This window comes from Neltuma alba, unplaced genomic scaffold, assembly GCF_004799145.2.
Source record: "Neltuma alba isolate B1F8T4 unplaced genomic scaffold, ASM479914v2 tig00004848_pilon, whole genome shotgun sequence".
NCBI classification, from domain to species: domain Eukaryota; kingdom Viridiplantae; phylum Streptophyta; class Magnoliopsida; order Fabales; family Fabaceae; genus Neltuma; species Neltuma alba.
Window position 1 is genome coordinate 22,602 of NW_021633879.1, and position 22,009 is coordinate 44,610.

A 22,009-nucleotide genomic window follows, 5' to 3' on the forward strand; every position below is an offset into this window, starting at 1 on the left:
AGTCTTAAAAGGTAAATATGGGCTTGAGGGCACAATAGAATCTATTGCTCTTGCCAGATCTCACTCCTCTTACTTTTGGAGGAATATAGCTAAAATATGGCAAGAAGCTTCCTTTCATGTTAAATGGAAACCTGGGGATGGTCATAAGATAAGATTTTGGTCAGATTATTGGGTTGGTGATTGTGGACCCTTAAAAAATCTTTCCTTTGCCCCTATCTCTGAATCTGATCTCTCACGAACAATTCCTCATTATATTGATTCAAATGGTGGTTGGAGATGGCACTTGTTTGACCACTTGTTGCCACCAAATATTCTGCAAGAAATTTCTTCCACCAAAATTGCCCAGACCCCTTGTGCCCCTTCTTGTTATTGGAACCTCACGCCAACTGGAGATTTCACAACAAAATCAGCCTATCAAGCTATCGAGTGTCTTAATTGGAACGTTGCTGATATAAACTGGACTCAGATATGGAAGCTCCCCATGGCGCAGAAAATACGGACCTTCACTTGGCTGCTTATTAAAAGAAAGCTCCTCACTAATTCTGAACGCCATAGAAGAGGAATGAGTATGGAAAGCCACTGCACTCTTTGTAATGCAAATGTAGAAGATATTAATCATGTCTTTAAGAATTGCCCGTTAGCATCCTCAGTTTGGAAGAAAGTTCTCCCACAAGACATGTGCATCGACTTTTTCAGGAATGATGTGGTGCCTTGGCTCAATAAAAAATTAGGTGATTCAAGCCTGGATATTTCTTGGAAGATTGGGCTTTGCATAACTTACTGGAAATTATGGGAAGTCAGGAACCATCGCATTTTTACCTCTGAGACTTACACGTTAGAAAGTATACTTGCTGACATTAGAATTAAAGTTGACCACACTGTAAAGAATTTTCCTATTCTTAGAATTTTCCTGTAGTCTTTCTCCTGTACAGTGTTTTTTTGGATGAATAGAAATCTTTCCTTTTTATTCAAAAAAAGGATGATATGGTGTTTAAAGAGTGGGTTAAAGGTTAAAACGAAGGCAACGATGAATCTTTAGTTTTTGGCTCCCTCTACAAAGCGGGAATCTTTTGGAGAGTACGTTTTATGAACGGTATTCATGCGGACTGACATTAAAATATTGGCTGCAGCATCCGTCCGATGCCTGCCAAATCTTCAATAGCAAGATTTTTTTTTAATTTTTTTTACCGTGTCGAGATTATCATCCTATAATTTATTGAAAGCTTTGTTGTAAGTAACATCATTTTTATGAGACACAGGTGGCGACTAGAGAAACACTGCTTTTCACTCCGTCGCAGAACAGAAACAAATCTAATGGTACGAACACCAAAAAACACAACAATACAAGAATAGGCTCAGTGTTGAACTTGCTCATGATCTTATAGAAAATTTTTACATCTTTGATCAATCACCACCTCTTATATATAAGAGGCGGTCGTATTTGAAGGGACATGGTTTTTTTTTTTAATTTTTAAAACCTGTATGTTTCTGTTAAAGTGATGTTACTTACTCAAAAAAAAGAGGCACCCATCTTTATGTGACCATATTATTCCCTCCATGATCATAAATTTTAATTTACATTTTTAAAATCTAATTATTTGAGAATAAATTAAAATATATTTTCTTTGGGAAAAACTTGAAAAGAATTATCCCAAACTAAATATACACACAACCAACCACATATTTTTCTGCCGATGCGGCGTAGATACGAACTGATTTAACAAGTACATATGGATGGCGAAGTTAAACCTCAAGTCAAAGCGCAGCCTCACGCTTATTTGACAAAATCTATTGAAGTCCAAGCAAAATTTAGAGTCACCGTTGGCATATATAGCTAATATATAATTTGGAGGCGTTTACAAACAAACTCACAAAAAAAATAATGGCAACTATGCCAAGCCCTAACTTCCATTCCAACCGTCAATAACCGCTTTTCCCTCCCCTCTCTAGCCTCCCTCCCTTGTACCCTCCCTCTTTCCCTTTCCTTCTTCTCTCTTTCTCCGTCTCCCTCTCAGAGGCACCGGTACCACTGCACCTGATACGACATGAACGTCATCACCTCACCATAATATATGTAATATCTAACAGCAGAGTAATGTTCTAATTGAGACAAATATTAGTTGAAACGTTGTGTCGTATCTTTAACAACAACATAATCGGTGCTTCCTGACAAAGATGAAAAAGGTGGTGGTTTACGCCGTCATAGCCACCGCCTTCCTCTTCTTTTTCGTCGTCCTTTCCCCTCTGATCCAAGACCAACGCAGAGGCCCCTGTCTGAACCGTCGGTTCGGGTACAATATCCGAGAACGAGGTGTGAGCTTCGACCCGCTGGAGAGACGGATTAACGAGAGATCATCATCAGGGACAGAAGATAACGGGAAGAGATTAGTAGCAACAGGAAATAATTTTGTGGACACGACGAATAGGGAAGAGGACGATGTGAATGTGAATTCGAACACGACGGTGTTTAATGAGGTTATGGAGACGTATCAGTATCTGACGGCAGGTGGGAAACTGAACACCACCTTGAGGTTGACCATTTTGTTCCCTTTGTTAGATAGAGACCCTAAGGATTATTTGATTAGTTTCAACGAGTTAGAGGCGTGGATTCTTCAACAGTCAATGGATAGGTTAGATTATATGACCTCCACTGAGTTGAACTCCAAGGACAAGGATGGCGACTCCGCCATTTCTTTCCGGGATTATCTTCCCCAGTTTTCTGACTCCGATATAGGTACGTACGTACTTGTTCGTTCAATTAAAGACTCAGAAGTCGGTGATTTTGTGGGATATTAATGTGTGAATTTCAAACAGAGAAAAAAGGGATGGTGCACGGAGAAGCAGGATGGTGGCAAGAGCGATTTGAAACGGCCGACTTGGATCACAATGGACTGCTTAACTTCACCGAGCTTAAAGAGTAATAATAAAATTGTTCTTTTTTTTTTTTGGTTTTATTGTTGTTGGATTATAAGAAATATATCTACATGAATAAACAAGTGTTGGTGGGTTGTTGCATGCAGCTTCTTGCACCCAGAAGACAGCAAGAACGAAGGAATGCAGAAATGGCTATTGAGAGATAGGATGAAGTAAGGGTCTGTACGTTGTTATAATAATTAATTAGTACTTCTCCTATTCTATGTATAAGTTCACACAAATTAAAAAAAAAATCTTAAATTTTATTAATTTTCTAACTTTATCCGTATCTAATATATATATTATACCACACATATGAATCCGAAGTTGACAATAACAAATAAAGAGTAGAATTGCAAAAAGTTTCTATTTCTGCTTTATAAATAGAACTAAAAAAAATTTTCTTCCTCTATTGTATAAATAGGATCAGAGAAAAAGAAATACATATACATATACATATACATATACATATATATATGATGAGGTGGAAATATCTGTGATAAGTAGTACGTGCATGTTTGAATGTGACGTGTACATAATGCAGGAGAATGGATTATGATGATGATGGGAAACTGAATTTCAAGGAGTTTGAAGACCATGTGTATGGTACGTACGTGAGTTACGTGGAATTTGAAACTGCTGGAAAGAACGTTCCTCAACCACAACAGAAGTTTCATGAGCTTGATGTCAACAACGACAAGTAATAACCTCATTGTCCTTTTCTAATTTCTTCTTACATTAGTATCTCCATCCACTTGAATTTTTATAAATTTGTTGTTTTATGTCAGTTTTGATTATATATAGAGCATTTGCCATAATTAAGAATGGCGTGACTGAACTGTACGATGTTGTCTTGTTTAGCTTTTATCGTTCACATAAATGATTAATGTTGTATGATTTTTTTAAAAAAATATTTTATTTTTATTTTCCATACTAATGATTTATTTCAATGTATGGCCTCTCAGATTTCCTGGTTTCTTCCATTTTATTTCTATATCTCTCCAAATATTTAGTGTGTGTGTGTGTGTTTTACTTGATTCAATATTTAAAGTAATTAAAAGTACTTTGGCCCTCGATCTGATATATATAATTAACCAAGAACAAATATTTGGCAGTTTTTTGTCGGTGGAGGAATTGATGCCCATACTTCGATACCTCTACCCTGGAGAATTAGCTTATGCTAGATTTTACACAATATATTTGATCAACGAGGTTAGTTTTCTATTTCGCTCTCTTTAATTATTTGTGTCATGTCATCAATTTTTTGTAAACAAATACTCCTCCGGTCCTAAATATAAAATCCATTTTGTAGTGTAAATTACACTATGAAATGGGTCTTATATTTAGGATCCGAGGAGTAACATATGATGCACCCCTCTCCATTTTTCATTGAAAATGCATAAATTTTCTTTTCACTTGATACGAGTTTTCTACTTTTATTAAACAAAAAGTTTCATATGGTGTTTGTAGTTTTGAAAAAAATAAACCAATGTTTAAATTTTGCTGAGAGAGATATCCATGTTTAGAATAGAAGAATACTTACCTATTATTTATGCACAGAATTGTATAATTTTGTCTAATTAAGCCCCTCTGGTTGTTGTGTATTAATTTTGCAGGCTGATGACAATGATGATGGGAAATTATCACTACAAGAGATGATTAATCATGAAATTGTATTTTACCACACAGTTCATGCAGATGACTCCCACGATGATCACGACGAACTTTGATCTTCTCATCAAATTAAAGCTGATCAAAATCCTTATGAAACCTTTTGTGTTTATATTATAAAGTAAAGCCAATTTTAATTTCCTTCCCCGTAGCTCATTGTGATCATATATATGCTTTTCTTGATCCTGGTTTTTGGAATCCTTCATTTATTCCAGGGCACCAAACGCACATGTAGAGTTTTATTATTTTATTTACTTAGCACCTCCTTTTCTTAGGACGTTAATTGTGTTTTTTTTTCCCTAAAATTTATTTTGGTAACAAAAGCTGATTATTTTTATTACTATTATTATTATTATTATAAAACCTAAATGGTTTTGTATGTGCTCATGGGAATATAATCGCTCGTTTAAAGGCATCCAATCTAATATTACAATATTAAATTTATCAAAATAATTCTCACAAAAAATAAAGTTGCTCTTTGGAAGGCCAGAGCTTTTGCATTAGCTAGCTAAGCACCATGATGTCCCTCCGGGACATCTCTAATGATTAAAATAGATCAAACCACCTTTTGAGTTGGCAGTCACATATATGTACATATTACACACACAATAATAACAAATTTTATCACACCACTATAAAAGTTGCATGATACCATTATGGGCCTATTTGGAAACACTTTCAAAAGAATTTATAATCACATTTTATGTAAGCTTAGTCATCTTACATGCTTAACTCGTATCTCGTATAATTCATTTTAAATGGGTTCCATGTATTATCAACGACCATCTTTTTATATAAATTACTGTTAAAAAAAACTAACTTCTTCTTGTCAGTTTTCTTTTATTTTTCGTAAGACTTCATACTGCTTCCATTCTTCTTCTTATAGGCACGTTAAATAGCCTTTTCATACGTCTAAGAATCTCATTATTCCGTAACAAATTACTACTCTTTATTTTTAACATGAAAGCTAGTTAGAAATTATATTTGGTCTTAAATATAAGACTTTATTTTATTTTGTCTCTTAAATTTATAATTTTTTAGTAAAGGATTCCTATCAAGAAATAGTTCTTATGTATATGATTAAAGATGGTAGTTTAGAAAATTAATACACATCTAATACAATTAATTAACTTAGTAATTTTCTTAATCTCTTTAAATTAAATTAGTTATCTAATTTCTCTATTAAAAAGTGTGGAGCTAGTATATTGGCTTTTTGGAAAAGGAAAAAAAAGCCAAACCCACCTCTTATTTCTCGAGAATGTTATCAACGATGAGTAGATCGCTGTCTAAAAATCATAACTGTTGATATGTATAGTTGACTTCTGTCACTTGATTTTATTGGCGTCCAATAATTCCAGACACCAAAGCCAGGCTAATGTTTTGATTTCAATTTGTTTAATTTCAAAATATCAAAAGAAAGTGATAGAAAAAGAATCTTGAAATTGCAAAAGGCACTCAATTTTGACAAGTCTCATTCTCATTTTAGGCTTCTCTAACATCTAAGTGCGTGATATCTTGCCATTTCAATATTTTTTCTCTCAATTTTTCTTATAGCTCTCATTGAGTTTCATGCAATATTTTTTCAGCGCATGAGATTTTCATACAATTTATTTTTAATTCTTTCAGCTTACTTATAATTTTAATACGTTTTGATAATTTAAAAACTAATACTTAAAAAATAATTTTAAAAGAAATTATATCTCTCATACATAAAAGGAGTAGTAATTTTCTTAGATAGATATTATACGCAAATATTTGTAAAATAACTTCAGATATACAAATATTTTATTAAAAAAACAACTTTTCTTTTATTTCGCAGCAGGTTAATATTGTTTATTTCTTTCTTTTAATGTCAAGAAGAAAAAAGACATGGTTTCAGAAAACCAATTTAGCGTAGCAAAAAAAAAAGCAATTTAAGGTTTGGTAAAAAAAAGAAAACCAATGGAGGTAAATCTTCTAAAAAGAATTACCTTTCAGGTTAAAAAGAAAAAACTAGGGCTGAGTAACGGGCGGGTTGGGCAGCCCGTGGCCTAACCCGTAGCCCGCCCGTTTAGTGTTACACGGGTACGGGTTAGCCCGTACCCGTGATCAACCCGTTAAAACCCGTTATAAATGGGTTAGGATAAATGGGCGGGTTTTACCGGGTTCGGGACAACCCATTTATATATTGAAATTTTTTTTGAGAAAAATAGAGACCCCTTATCTGCTCATCCCTCCTCATTCTTCAGGATAGACAATCAGCTTCAACAGCATCTTGGACAAAAAATTACAGCGACATGTTTTAGAAGAAGAAAAAGCAATCAGATTGAACAAGTTTGGAAGAAAAAAAAATAGCAGCACCACAGCAGCTTGGTGAAGAGGAAGAAGGAGAATAAGAGGAAGACGAAGTCGCATGGTCGCATCCTCAGTAGAGGAAGAGGAGGAGAAAGTGAGCAGAGAAGGTGGAGGAGGAGATAATCAATGGAGGGAGGTAGAAGAATGAATGAAATTAATGAGGTGAAGGAAAAAAAATCAGCAAAAGGAGAGAGAAGAAGGAACGAAGTTGAAAAAGTGAAAAAAGCAAAATCGGCGGAGGGAGGGAGAAGGAGGAACGAAGTTGCAGTGAAAAAAGTAGGGTTACTTTGAGTTTTTAAGGATTTAAAAAATTAAGATTTTAATGTTTTATCTAAAAAATTTAAGAAAAAATGGTAACTTTGAAGAGTATGGGAATCGAACCAGGTACACTACTACCCTGCAATTGATAAATTTTCCTCTACCGCTAAACTGAAGGCAAGTTTTGTGAGTGTGGTGCAAACTAAATATATTATAATAAAATGCAAGATATAAAAAATTTAAAAATTAAATGGGCGGGTACGGGCAGCCCGTGGCTGTGCCCGCAGCCCGCCCATTCATTCTAATAACCCGCCCGTTTAAACCTGCCCATTTTGCACACTTTTTGGGCGGGCCTAAACGGGCAAATTTTTTGCGGGTTGCGGGCGGGTAGTGCGGGTTGCGGGTTGCTTGCTCAGGCCTAGAAAAAACTAATCATCCTTTATTTATTCAAACATGGCCCGCCGGGTCCAGGCAAGCGGCAACAACTTTAAGCAGGGGCGCGCAACTGTGAATAAAACATTAAAACTTGAATAATGTCAATAACTAATATTTAAATAAATCTTCTCAATAATTCAATTTTTAATTTATATTTATATTTTTCTGGTGACGCGATTTTAGGTTTTGTTTAATTCGAATCCAGCGCGTCTGGTTGTAACCGCTCCTGTTTTGTTCTGCTGCTTCTTCTCTACTCTGTCACTCTTCTTTCGCTTTTGTTTCCGTCTGCAGATCGGTCACGCGGTGGCCTCCGATTCACATAATCATTCAATTCCGAGGTAATTTAGTAATTTATGTTTTCATGGTTTTTTCATTAAGTATTGATCCGATTGACTTTTGGTTTCGAACCTTCTTTTGGGCATTTTAGGATTTTTACGCTTTGTTGGCAATCTTACCGCGTATTATCATAAGTTGATTTATTGTTTCGTTGTCGATTTGAACGATCTTACTATGCTCTCAGTTTCGATCTGAGGCTACTCCCAGATATAACTTGCCGGTTTGATTTTATTCGTCTTTTAATGACGAGGGGGTGGTCAAATTCCTGTTGCTCATATATGGAATTTTATTATTCGGGAAAGAAAGAGCTATGACCAAAACCTATGTTTTGTTTTGCGTTTGCAGTGGAGTAGAGATTTTTTCTTTCCTTGCTAAAAAGAACTAAAAGAATAGATCTCTGGATACATTTGATTAAGAATGGAATAATATTAAACCATCCTCCATTTTTTATTAGAAACATGTGAACTCTTTGTCGAATGCATCTGTTGTTTCTTGTATGTAAATTTTTGAGTGATTATCGTATTTTTTTTTCCAAGATAAGAAATTTCACTTGGCTATTTTATTGTTTCGTGTCCAAGGTACTTGGACAAGTGTATACTATAGTTATAGTATATCACTTGTTAACTCACCTTCCTCTGAGTTTATTCCTGGATCTGGTGTTCTGATGAATTGCCCTCATTTCCTTTTCAAAATTTAGTGAGTAAAGCTCGTTTCACATCATAGGTACACCATGGCGATGGAAGTTACGCAGGTTCTTTTGAATGCTCAATCTATTGATGGGAACGTGAGGAAGCATGCTGAGGAAAACTTGAAACAATTTCAGGAGCAAAACTTCCCTGGTTTCTTGCTTTCTCTATCTGGAGAACTAGCAAGCGATGATAAACCAGTTGATAGCCGCAAGTTAGCAGGTCTGATACTAAAAAATTCGTTGGATGCTAAGGATGAAAACAGAAAACGTGAGCTGGTTCAAAGATGGTTGTTATTGGATCCTGCAGCAAAGACCCAGATAAAATCATGCCTGCTGCAAACTCTCTCTTCCCTTGCAGTTGATGCACGATCTACTGCATCTCAAGTGATTGCTAAAATTGCTGGGATTGAGCTTCCCCAGAAACAGTGGCCTGAACTGGTAGGCGCACTTCTATCAAACATTCATCAAGTACCTGCTCATGTCAAGCAAGCAACCTTGGAGACTCTAGGGTATTTGTGTGAGGAAATTTCTCCTCAGGTTTTAGATCAAGACCAAGTAAATAAAATACTTACAGCAGTAGTTCAAGGTATGAATGTAGCTGATGGGAACAATGATGTTAGGCTTGCTGCTACCAGGGCATTATACAATGCTCTAGGATTTGCTCAGGCTAATTTTAGCAATGATATGGAGCGTGATTATATCATGAGAGTTGTCTGTGAGACAACTATGTCTCCTGAAGTGAAAATACGACAGGCAGCTTTTGAGTGTTTGGTCTCAATTGCATCAATGTACTACGAGAAATTAGCTCCTTACATCCAGGATATTTTCAACATCACAGCAAAGGCTGTCAGGGGTGATGAAGAGCCTGTTGCCCTTCAGGCCATTGAGTTTTGGAGTACAATTTGTGATGAGGAGACAGATATCTTGGAAGAATATGGAGGTGATTCAACTGGGGACTCTGATCTGGCTTGTTTTTATTTTATCAGGCAGGCTCTTCCTGCACTTATCCCTTTGCTTTTGGAAACACTACTTAAACAAGAGGAGGACCAGGATCTGGATGAAGGTGCCTGGAATATTGCAATGGCAGGTGGCACGTGCCTTGGTTTAGTTGCACGCACAGCAGGAGATGATATTGTGCCGCTTGTAATGCCCTTCATTGAGGAGAATATTACAAAACCAGATTGGAGACAGAGAGAGGCAGCCACTTATGCATTTGGCTCGATCTTGGATGGTCCTTCACCAGACAAACTTGCATCTCTTGTCAATGTTGCTTTACCATTTATGCTCAGTGCATTGATGAAGGACCCAAATAATCATGTGAAGGATACCACTGCTTGGACACTAGGACGGATGTTTGAATTTCTTCACAGTTCAATTGTTGGCACCCCACTTATTAATGAAAGGAATTGCCAACAGATTATCACAGTTCTTCTCCAGAGTATGAAGGATGCTCCCAATGTTGCTGAGAAGGCTTGTGGAGCTCTCTATTTTCTCGCCCAGGGTTATGAGGATGTGCAAGTAACATCTCCTCTCACTCCCTTTTTCCAGGAAATTGTTCAATCTCTTCTTACTGTTACACACAGAGAAGATGCAACAGAATCACGATTGAGGACTTCTGCATATGAAACTTTGAATGAAGTAGTGAGGTGTTCAACTGATGAAACAGCTTCCTTGGTGTTACAACTGGTTCCTGTCATTATGATGGAGCTGCACAAGTCTCTTGAAGGGCAGAATCTTTCATCTGATGAAAGAGAAAAGCAGAGTGATTTGCATGGGCTTCTTTGTGGATGCTTGCAGGTAATTATTCAGAAGCTAGGCTCATCAGAGGCTACCAAATATGCCTTCATGCAGTATGCTGATCAGATTATGGGGCTATTTTTGAGGGTTTTTGCTTTTAGAAATGCCACTGCACATGAGGAGGCCATGCTCGCCATTGGTGCCCTTGCCTATGCAACAGGCCCTGATTTTGCTAAATACATGCCAGAGTTCTATAACTATCTGGAGATGGGTCTTCAAAATTTTGAGGAGTACCAAGTGTGTGCAGTCACTGTTGGTGTGGTGGGGGACATATGCAGGGCATTAGAAGATAAAATACTTCCTTATTGTGATGGGATTATGACCCAACTTCTAAAGGATTTGTCAAGTGATAATTTGCACCGTTCTGTGAAGCCCCCATTGTTCTCGTGCATTGGTGATATAGCTCTTGCAATAGGAGATAATTTTTATAAATACTTAATGTATGCAATGAACACACTTCAGCTTGCAGCAGAGATGTATGCGCACACATCAGGTTTTGATGATGAAATGTCAGAGTACATCAATTCTTTGAGAAATGGGATATTGGAGGCATATTCTGGAATTTTCCAAGGTTTTAAAAATTCATCCAAAACCCAGCTCTTGATTCCTTATGCACCCCACATCCTTCAGTTCTTGGATAGCATCTACATGGAAAAAGACATGTAAGAAATATAAAGCATATTCTTTTTTTTTTTTCATATATATTCTTATATTTGTATGTTTTAGTGATGTCAGTGTCTTTCATGATGCAGGGATGAAGTGGTGATGAAAACTGCAATTGGGGTCCTTGGAGATTTAGCTGATACACTTGGAAGTAATGCAGGTTCTTTGATACAGCAGTCATTGTCAAGCAAAGAATTTTTAAATGAATGTTTGACCTCTGAAGACCATTTGATTAAAGAATCTGCTGAGTGGGCCAAGTTGGCCATCAATCGTGCGATATCTGTTTGAGGTTCATCTGAATTAGCACGTTCTATATCATCTTAAAATACCTGCATGCATTTGGGTGTGTCGGGGTGGGTCTGGGATCGCATGTGTCAAGTCATCGCATTCAGGCAACAGAAGCTATCAGTCCGACAGTCTTCAAGTTGTCACTAACTCTTGCATCATCACCAATGCATCACTGACTTTTGCATGAGCATCAAGTCTGGTTCAGATAAGAGGAAGAAGGGAGAGATGAGTTTGCAAATGTGGGTGGAGTCTTCATGCAGAGTTGTCGGCTTCATGGTTGAGTGGAGGTAGCTTTTCATGGGTTAACACTGATCAGGCACCACTGGAGTCATATGTTGAGTCTTGATCATCGGAAGACAAACCCATTATGTCCTAAAGATCGCTCTCTCAAACTGGTTGTGGGTTATCGGCGTGGATGAATTCACTGGGCTATACCATTTTTCTTCAGCACCACCCAAGTGCTTTGTCAAGGGACTTGTTCTTCCTTTTCATCAAATTTACCCCCTGAATCTGTTGAGTATCACTGGGCTTTTTTTCATCCATATTTTTTCCCTCCATACTTGTGTCCTTGGGTTGGGGTCTTTGGGGATTACTGACACGGGGTTGGGATTTCTTTTTTTGGGGACAGGGTTGGGATGATTACATTCTGCTAGCATCATGCATTTCCTTTTTTTTTCCTTTTTTTGTCTGTAGTTTGTCTCAGGCGGGAAAAAAAAATAATAATGTTATTACGGAATCGTCAACTGTGCTTTGACATCATTTTATTCTTGCGGGCTTTGTTTTGCTTGTGAATCGTGGATGTAGTCAGATCTTGGTTAACGTACCTACATAGTCATGTCTAAAATCGTCATATGTGCTGACGGTATTAAAAGAACCAACAGAAGAACAGAAGTGTGGTTTGCTGTTTCGCTTTTCGGAAGCCAGTTATCTTCCCTGGCTCGGTCTTTGTTATCTTTTTCTTGCTCATATAAAAATGTGTATTTTTGTACGTTGAGCAATTATCTTGTTTGCGTCTGTCATCCTTTTTCTCGTAGTATACATGGTTGAGTGAGTCGTGAGTGAGCAATCATCATTGCTGTTGGCCAGGGCTGTTTACCCGTATCATTTTATTAAGATGTGTATGGGGCACAAAGAACCTAGCCCACAGAAGTGTTTTATATAAACGGCTAATACGCTTATACTGCAGAAGTGCACATTGTGGGAATTCTAGTCCATGCGAGGAATTTGTTGAGTTTGTTTTGGCTTTAGTATGCTGTATGCAGCTGGATGGTTTACACGGTATCACGAGGTTGATTTTTCAGGTATACTTTTTATTGTAATCGCTAGGAACGATTTGAACCGTTTTGATAAAATCAACAGTTAGAAATGATTACTTCAGAAAACGTTACTCCTGCAATCTTTAATATAAGACTTATTTAAATAATTTAATTAGATTAAAGAAGTTAGTTAAGTTAATGTATTATAAGAAATATGATATTTTTTTTGAAACATCATCTCTCTTAATATCTTCCTTCTCTCACTTATTTAATTATGGTTGAGAGAGTATTTATAAGGATAATTTACAAAAAATTAACACATTTGAGAAATGTTTTATATTTAGGTTTAAAATTAATTTAACAATTAGGTCGTATATTAAGGACTGGAGGAGTATATAATTTTCATTTTATGAGATCAGTAGTCCCAAATCTGGCAAAATCTCTGCCTATTGAGAATTTAGCAAAGCTCGAGAAGTCTTGGCCAATCTTGAATCGGGCTATTTAGAAACAGAAGCAAACACTATGTATTGGAGGGTATATTTAACCAATTTACAAACATTAGGAATTACTAACAGGTTGGACCTAACGGAATGTGTCAGTCTCTCACAGTTAGTGTCTGATAATGGAATTGTTTTTAATAGGAAGATAACTGTTAGTAAAAAAAATAGTTTGGGATTTATTTCATATTTTTAGTAATTTTTCATCACTTACATTTTCCTTCACTCTATCATCACTTCTACTCGCACAATTCCGTCACTCTCACTACATTCTTTGGTCTCAATATTTGACATCGCTCTCGAGTGAGATGCGACTGCCGTAACCCAACTTTTTATCCGGTGGCCGATGATCAGAACAATTATTATAAATTATGGCAATTTGATGGGTCATTGACACGTCAAGCAAGTGTGGAATGCAAAGCAAACAATGGATCATTCCTTTTGTTTATAGCCTATTGGTGTTCATTTATAAAATGTTAATAGCTTATTAATAAAGACAGAATTATTTCTATTTTTAAAACTTTGATCCCATTTAGCAGTGGTTTGGATTTTCAGGAGATTCGACATTCTTATCCTCACAACTTTCATTGTCTCTCTTTATTTTTAAAACTAGAGGGACAGATTATAACTGTTATAATTGGGATCAAACTCATGGCTTTTTATTTATAAAAAAGCTTTCATGTCACTAAACTACAAGGTTGTTGGATTTTATTTTCGTTTTACTTTATCTTTCTTTGTCTTTGACCCTCTTACAATTACACCATTCATTGGAAGCTACACAAACTAATGGGGAATTCTCAGTAAGCATCCAAAATGAATAGTATGACCATTTTGTTTCACGTGAGGTTATATATGAATGAAGTATATAAGAATTTCTCCAGAAGTTTCAGTGTCACACAAGTTTTGTTTTGTTGGAAGGATAAGAATCCCTCAAGTTGCATTAATCTGTTCAATCCAACTAAAGAGATGTGCACCACCACTACTAACTTCACTTGATTTCAAACGAGCCATTTAAAACCAAGCTTCTGATATGCAAGTGAAGGCCCCCCGTTGTAAAATAAACATTCAAATTCAACTTTACAAAGTGGCCTTAGTGTGCATCTCAGGTTATACTCAAATTTGTGAGAAAGGTTTTATTATGCTTTAGTGAATGAATTAAGATATGTGTAAGTTGGTTTATTTATTCTATTCATTTTCTTTTCAAAGTCTATTTGATTTGCAATTAGGAAGGCTCCTATATTCCTCTCTATATATATTTAATTATATCAAAACCACCCATCATGCCTTTTGCGTCTATTATTAGGACACTTGTTAAGAACTTTCAGATAATGCAACAAAAATGTGTGCCTGTACTTGAAAATATCTGCAAAATAATCAGTTGTTTTGTACTTGTAAATCTAGAAAGAACTTTTGGCTCAAGATCAAGCATACAACTTTATGATGGGAGATACGAAGTGCACCAAATGGCAAGTCAAATTAAAAGTGACTAAATTAACCAGGCCATTAAGACCATAATTACTCTCATTGATATTTATCAAGTTAAAAATTATCAATGTAAATTTATGATTAAACTATTAATGAACAATTAATGCTGTCTCCTTTCCCTTTTTTCATTTGTTAGTGCATCCACCATCAACATTCCACAATTAAATGACATTTCCCCCCCTTTATTCCTTTCTTTTTTTTTTTGGTGTTTGTTGCTCTTTCTCTTCATATGATCATTTTATTCTGTAGCCCACTTTCTGTGTATGTCTCAATCCATTGACTGCTGTGAAAGTGACCAAAGGCAAAATAAGAGGATCAAAAGGCATCTTTCTGCCAAAGTGGTGTTTGGTACCACGGAAAATTTGAATTCTGGGGGAGAACATTTTGGGAGCTTCTTCCACTAACCTATTGTGGGATCTCATTTGAAAGCCAATAACAATTTGCAATTTGCCCACTCCATTAATTTCTCATAGACCATGCATTTTTTTTCTCCCAGTTGATTGCCACTGCTGAGATAAAATAAGCAGAGAAAGCGAAGATTGAGAGAAAAAATCATGGCTTTATTTTCTTGGTTTATTAGACAACCATTTTGTTAATTTGTGATTTGATGAATAATAATAGATGATTTTAGTTTTATACTCATCTGGTCTTAAATATAAAACCTATTTCGTAGTGTAAATTATACTATAAAATAGGTCTTATATTTAGGACAGAAGGAATATAATATATTGATTGCTAATGATCTGTTTTATATTTTAATTTCTTCATCTACAGACACAAACAAATAACAGAGTCTTTAAAAACTTCAAAAAATTGAATTGAAAATATGTCTATGTATTAAGGTCAAGATTAAAACATATTGTTTACACGTGAAACCACAAGTAGCCACTAATCTTGAGTCAAATGAAAGAGATTCAGTTATAATCTATCCAACCAATCTAAACAATAATAGTTTAGGTGTAAATTAGGCAAGCACATTGTATTATAGTTACTGCTAGTGAAAGTTGAAAAGTAGATTGACTTAGGAAAAGGTAGGCAAAGCCAAAAGTGGCTTCATTTTCAGTTTTGATTTGAGCCATGCAATGCAAGGAAAATGCCAGGAGTGTCCACATGCACAAAACTTCTTGTTTCCACATATTTTTAGTGCAACAAATGTATAAAATATTGAAGTTGACTTCAGTAAGGGCTTGTGGGTTAAATTCTGTATATGAAAAGTTTATGTATAAAATTCATAATGCATTTCACCATCATTCTGGTGATATTGGGTGGCGTGCTCCACCACAAGAAAAGACCTCCCTACCCATATCTGTGACTCTCTTTCTTTCTTGTTTAAGTATAAAAAGGGCACAAAGGCCTTGCCTTTCTTGTAAGGTAACAAGCAGAGTTGAAGCAGCCATGGCTCTAAAGATCAAGACTTTTCTTTTGGCTCTTCTCTTGCTTTTCTTGCCCTTTACTTCAGGTAAGTTATATAACTGTTTAAATATCTGTGCTGCTATTTTAGTGAGTTTTTTTTATTAGTTTATTAAAAGTGTCTAGTCTTTAGTGAGTAGAATCTGCAGATGTATTTGTACTGACAGAAATAATTTCTGTTTTAAGGTTTTGTTGAAGGCTTCAGAGAAAACATGCATCCTTCAGCTGGTCACTTACTTTACAGGGTATCATCTCGGCCTTCAGCAATATGATGCTAATAAGTTGCAAAAGTATTCCCGTGTTAACTAAAAGCCAGAATACTTGAGAATTGAGATATATATAAATGGAACAGATGTGCTCTGGATTGATGAAGTTTCTTGGTTTTGAAATTAAAATTTTGAAGTAATCCGTAAGCCCAAATTTTAATTTTTAGACTAACCTATTTTAACTAACCGTATTTTTAATCATCTGAGTACAGGATGGTATGAAGATGAAGTCAAGGAAACTGTTTGGGCATGCATATTTGCTGGATTATGGGGAAGGAGGGGCCAGCGGAAAGCATAGGAAGCCTGGCAAGAGCCCTTGACCGTCTTTGTCCTAATCATATAATCATATCATATCATATCACACACATATATATATATATATATATATATATAACATAAGCATTTTTCCAACTGTCTTTCTCATGTTTGAGGAGACAAGTGCATGGTACAAGATATAGATGAGTTTCTTGATGTGTTTGTACTGAGGCTATACAGTATGTACTCAAGTCGCTGCTTATGTATGAGCCCGAAGAGAAGTAAGAATAAAGTCGTACCTTGTATTCTGTAACTCAGGTAAACTCAAGAATTGCTGATGTTCTGTTTCAATTTTTCCGATATACTATCACGTCTGTCATTTGAAGAACTCTAACAAAGAGAGAAAGGAAGGAAGAAAATTGCATGGCAATGGTACCAAATTGCAGGATGCCCAAAAACATTATTTCTTCGTTCATTAATGATAATTTCATGAGTTTTCTTAAACAAGTAAATTGTCTTAGGGCCTGTTTGGGTGCCTCTCAAAACCATGGTTTGGGAGGCAAAACCATGGTTTGGGTGAGATGTCACCCAAACAGCATCAATTTTGAGCCAATAATCTGAAACCATAATTTGGGCCGAAACCATGGTTCCAAAACCATAGTTTCAGGAGAAGTGAATTCATTCTGCTTCTGGCTCAAATTGGAGAGTATGATTATACCTGTCAGAGTAGATCTCAACAATAATATGACTTTAACATCCCTCAATTATTTTTTTATAAACCTGTTTAATCTTATATCTTATAAATATATATACATATTAATTAATTATTAATTACATTATTTTATGTATTATTAATTATGTTGGTAAAAATATATTATTAATAATTTTATTCCTTCAAATTAAAATATATTATAAAATCTATCTTTTATGTAATTATTATATTAACTTATGCTTTTTTAATAATTTGTATATATAAAAAGTGCTTTTGATAATAACTATCCAAATATTCTCACTTCTCATAATCACTTTTTCACAAAATTTATTCTCCAGAAGCTATTCTCCAAACTATGGTTTCGTTTCATCCAAACACCCCCTTAAAATTAAATGAGGCATAGGAAGAATCGATCAAATCCAATCAAAATGGGTTTTGAGTTCCCCCAGCCTCTGAAGTCTCATGATTCACGACAGTCAATCTAGTAGTAATTAAATCTAATAGTACTATATCCGGTTCTTAATATAAGAGTTAGTTTGACTTTTAATTTGATCTTAAATATAAGACCTTAATTCACTTTATCTCTCATATTTATTCATATTTTTTAAAATAGTCCTTGTAGTAGTTACACATGTTAAAAGTTTTATCAAATGGTAGTTCTAACTAATATATATATATGATTAGCAAAGGCATTCTAAAAAAAACAACACCTAATTATTATAAATAACTAACTTAACTAATTTTTTAATCTATTTAAATTAGTTAAATAGCTCTTATATTAAAGACACAAGGTAGTAATTATTAGCCTCTTAATCTTGATCTACGTTGTCTTCGTTAGCTACCTCTACGAGACAATTTAGCTTTTAACAGCTTGTTACTCTGGCTCTGGCAGTAATCATCCTCACAAGTAGTGAACAATCAGTTTACGCCAATGGGCACATAAATGGTTTATACGGGCAATTTAATAACTCAATTTATTTTATTTTAAACCACATGGGTGTTAATAACTAAATTTTTGAAGAACATAAATAAGGATACGACAGAAGATTTCTAAAAAACTAGATGATTTGTCTCATATTATGCACAGAAATATGTTGTAGTGCTCACGACTATATTTCATTATAGATTTTATATTTCATATTAGTATTTACTTCACAAACCAAGCAAATTTTTGGCAGCAAGAAGCGGAAGTTAACGTCTGTTTATATTCTTGACTCGTATATTTCGCCAACTCACAAAGAATACTAAGATGAAAACAGAATTCCTTGTAACACTATCAAAGATGGCAAAAAGCCACTCAAAAGGCAACACGAGATAGCTGTGAAAAGGCCATGTTCCACATTGTTTGACCCACAGTAATTGATCTGCGTCACTGAGTTCAAGAGGGTAAACGAATTTCTGAAGCAGATTCTGCTTAACCAAATGTTTTTATGCATCAAACCATACTCAGATGATGTATACTAAATTTTATTTCCACAATAAAACCTTTGCTTGTCATGTGTTGTGTACAAACTAAAGCAGCTAACATACATGGACACCGAGTGTTCCAAGTGAAAAACATGAATATTAATATCACAGTGCAAAATTGCAACTGAGCTTATGTAAATTCTTCCTTCAAATAATCAGGTCCAGGTTTGAAGGGATCGGTCTCGGCATATGCATCTGGCCGGTAAAACCCTGCATCGTTCACTCGGTTGCTTAAAACATGAAGAATGGCCTTTTTTGTATCACCATACTCATCCCTGTTGCTCTCAACATAAGCAGTGGCCTCAGCTGCCACCTCATTCACAAAATCGAACCTGTTATCTTCTGAAAGTAACAGCTTCTCTATATCCATTGTCAAGAGCTTTCCTGTCTCCTTTACAATCCTCACCTGCTCCTCAAGGAAAGGAACGCGCTCCATTCTAGCCTCCAGAAATTCATCCTTCTTCATCTGCAACAAAGTGAATATATGTTTAAGCATCTCAGCGCAGTCACACTAGATATTAGAAGGCTTTGCTCCTTGAGTTATGACTACCACAATTCATCAGCATAGTCACTTTTTGTTTATTCAATAATGATACTGAAGTAATGATTAGAAAACAAAAATGAAATAAGGAAATGCATTGTGAAATCTCGACGTGTATAGTAGACCTCTTTATTGCATGCATCAACAACCATAAAAAATGGAGTATCTACTGGAAACTTCTGAAATCTGAACATAATATCATGATATGCATAATCAAATCATGACCCATGCACAACTGAAATTTCCAGATTGTTAAACTCCGTTGTTCCAGACTACATTCGGATCCGGCAACCCTATAAATATCCAGGTCTATGATAGTACAACAAAGGTCTATAACCCATATTTCCCCAACAAATGTTTCATATTTGTATATGCTCATCAATTTATACAATTTCTACTTTTCTTTCAATTGTGACGTCAGTAATCTGCGGCCAAATTGATTCGCAGTTATCACGGTTTAAAAATTATAAACTTTCTCTACTTGACATCTCAAAATGACATCGTGATATCACTGTTTAAAATTATGAACTTTCTCTACTTGACATCTCAAAATGACATCGTAACCTCAAACATGACCAAGGCAGTAAACTTCAGATGATAGAATGTTTCAGTTACCATCTTTCATAATTCCATCAAGTGCAAACAAAGCCGGCAAATTTTTAGTACAAGACTGTTCCGTTGACTCTTCTAATCATGTTGCCTCGCAATAACCGCCTCTTGGATGAAGCTCATTTCCCCAAGAGAGATGTGAAAAAGGAAAATTCTCACCCAGCGATGCCATGCACCTTACAGCCAAAAAAAAAATCAAATACTACAATCTTTTGACCCTCCCAAGTATAACTATCCTCGGCCATGCACTTTCGTAAATGATAGTCACAATACACTTTCGTCTTCTTTACAGCCAGGATAACGGATATGATCCACAGAAACGTCTGTGCTTTACCATGGTTACTACAAATAATTTTTTTCCTGATTATGCAGCATCTCCTCAACGCAAACACACATGCATGGCAAAACATTTCTTTCAATTTGGCATAATAACAAGCACGTAAACATCAAGAATATCAGGGATCTTCGAAAGTCAAGATTGTAGAGAAAAACACATAGGGCATGTGACAATACCAATTTCCTTCGCCTCCAGACTCGCCGACCCTGCCCCCCCTTTCGCATCTGAGGCAGCAGCTGTAAACAATTGGGTATACATCTTCAATTTGGGGCCAACAGAAGACTTGAAGAACTCAAATTTTTACCTGTGAGCTGACTGAGAAGTTCTGACTCCACGAATTTGCAGCCCTCAACCCTATCTGCGGCCAATGAAGGAAAGAATATAGTAAACTCAGCGAGCTAAAAATTTTCTCGTGATTGCTCGTATAAAAGAAAATCGATACATAAGGAAGCAGATAATCAAATTCATGGAGGATTTCCAAGGCATATAAATAAAAGAATGAACAAAATTCACTTCATAAAGATTCTCAACATTTTCGCGGAAGCCAAACAGAGACATGCTTAAGGAAAAAGAGTATTACAGGTGAAGTTGAGGATAGAGTCACTGGGTTGAAGCGAATCGCCATGACTGCTTTACCCGTGCTCGTGCTTCACTGTTCTCCTATCTTCCCCGTCTCTTCTTTTATCTTTGCCTTCTTTCCGGCATTTTACTTCAATTGCAGTGTCTACATTATTCAAATTATTAGGGAAAAAAATGATAAATTAAATTTGAAAACGACAAAGAAGTTAGGGAAAATGACAATAAAATACCACCTGAATTCTAAAAAGACAAATAAGGGACCTGAATAAGCAAAATGACATATAGGGGACTGGGTACCAATTTGGAATTCAGATTTTTGGCCAAAAGACCAAAATGCCCTGTCTGAAAGTGAGAGAAAGGAGAGAGGAAGAAAGCGACGCAGTGAGAGAAAGGAGAGAGGAAGACCGACGGTGATGAAATGCGGGAAGAAGGAAAGAAGAATGTTGGAAATGCTATTATCTTACTCCTTCGCATCACCATTCTGTAGAGATTGTTGATTTGGTGGGTTTTGGTTGTGGGAAAGAGGATTTGTAGTGAGAGAGGGAGTGAACCTGCGGGGAAGATGAAGTGGAAATCAGAAAACAATGACAAGCAATTACGTTACGTAACTACTGTCATATGTCTGCTGGTTTTTGGTAAATCCCACTACGTGAATGGTAAATCCCACTATGTGAATGGTAAATTTTACTATACATGTAGTTAATTATGAATTTTACAAAATACATATTGTGATTTACAACTTTTGTAGTGAAAGTGACTACTTTGTTAATGGGTTTTGCAACCTGTTTTCAGGAGATAAACAACTTGTTTGTAAAAACTAATAAAATTTCACGCTAAATTTGACAAAACGTATAGTGGGATTTACAACTTCCGTAGTAAAAATGACCACTTATTCAATGGGTTTTGTAACTTGTTTTCAGGAGATGGACAGCTTGTTTCTAAAAACTAATAAAATTTCATACTAAATTTGACAAAACACATAGTGAGATTTACAACTTTGGTAGTGAAAATGATCACTTCTTCAATGGGTTTTGTAACATGTTTTCAAGGGATTGGCAACTTGTTTCTAAAAATCAATAAAATTCTATGCTGAATTTTACAAAACAGAGTAATATTTACAACTTTTGTAGTGAAAATTACCACTTCTTAAATGAATTTTGCAACTTCTTTTCATGGGATGAGCAACTTGTTTCTAAAAATCAATAAAATTTC

At 35.6% G+C, this 22,009-nt stretch overlaps 4 protein-coding genes across 5 annotated transcripts; 3 read left to right on the forward strand and 1 right to left on the reverse strand.

The window, feature by feature from the left end:
• The first annotated feature begins 2,175 nt into the window (after nt 1-2,175).
• LOC114745846 (reticulocalbin-2-like) lies at nt 2,176-4,643 on the forward strand. The gene is made up of 6 exons (XM_028934012.1): nt 2,176-2,734; nt 2,815-2,917; nt 3,021-3,086; nt 3,458-3,613; nt 4,029-4,125; nt 4,530-4,643. Exons 1-6 carry the CDS (start codon nt 2,176-2,178, stop codon nt 4,641-4,643), a joined length of 1,095 nt encoding a protein of 364 aa, XP_028789845.1.
• Nucleotides 4,644-7,809: 3,166 nt separating this feature from the next.
• LOC114745847 (importin subunit beta-1-like) lies at nt 7,810-11,389 on the forward strand. Of its 2 annotated transcripts, none has more exons than XM_028934014.1 (3): nt 7,810-7,949; nt 8,645-11,094; nt 11,185-11,389. In XM_028934014.1, the coding sequence occupies exons 2-3, from the start codon at nt 8,678-8,680 to the stop codon at nt 11,381-11,383; spliced, it is 2,616 nt and encodes an 871-aa protein (XP_028789847.1). In that variant the 5' UTR covers nt 7,810-7,949; nt 8,645-8,677; the 3' UTR covers nt 11,384-11,389. The 2 variants fall into 2 exon arrangements, with proteins under 2 accessions (XP_028789847.1, XP_028789846.1); XM_028934013.1 differs by having other exon boundaries at nt 8,671-11,094.
• A 4,560-nt stretch (nt 11,390-15,949) lies between these two features.
• LOC114745848 (uncharacterized) lies at nt 15,950-16,859 on the forward strand. Its single transcript, XM_028934015.1, has 3 exons — nt 15,950-16,080; nt 16,218-16,276; nt 16,510-16,859. The coding sequence occupies exons 1-3, from the start codon at nt 16,017-16,019 to the stop codon at nt 16,615-16,617; spliced, it is 231 nt and encodes a 76-aa protein (XP_028789848.1). The 5' UTR covers nt 15,950-16,016; the 3' UTR covers nt 16,618-16,859.
• Nucleotides 16,860-18,585: 1,726 nt separating this feature from the next.
• LOC114745851 (protein PLASTID TRANSCRIPTIONALLY ACTIVE 7) lies at nt 18,586-20,908 on the reverse strand. The gene is made up of 4 exons (XM_028934020.1): nt 20,799-20,908; nt 20,523-20,576; nt 20,395-20,454; nt 18,586-19,197 (listed from the first exon to the last, which is right to left on the reverse strand). The coding sequence occupies exons 1-4, from the start codon at nt 20,841-20,843 to the stop codon at nt 18,862-18,864; spliced, it is 495 nt and encodes a 164-aa protein (XP_028789853.1). The 5' UTR covers nt 20,844-20,908; the 3' UTR covers nt 18,586-18,861.
• Nucleotides 20,909-22,009: the final 1,101 nt, after the last annotated feature.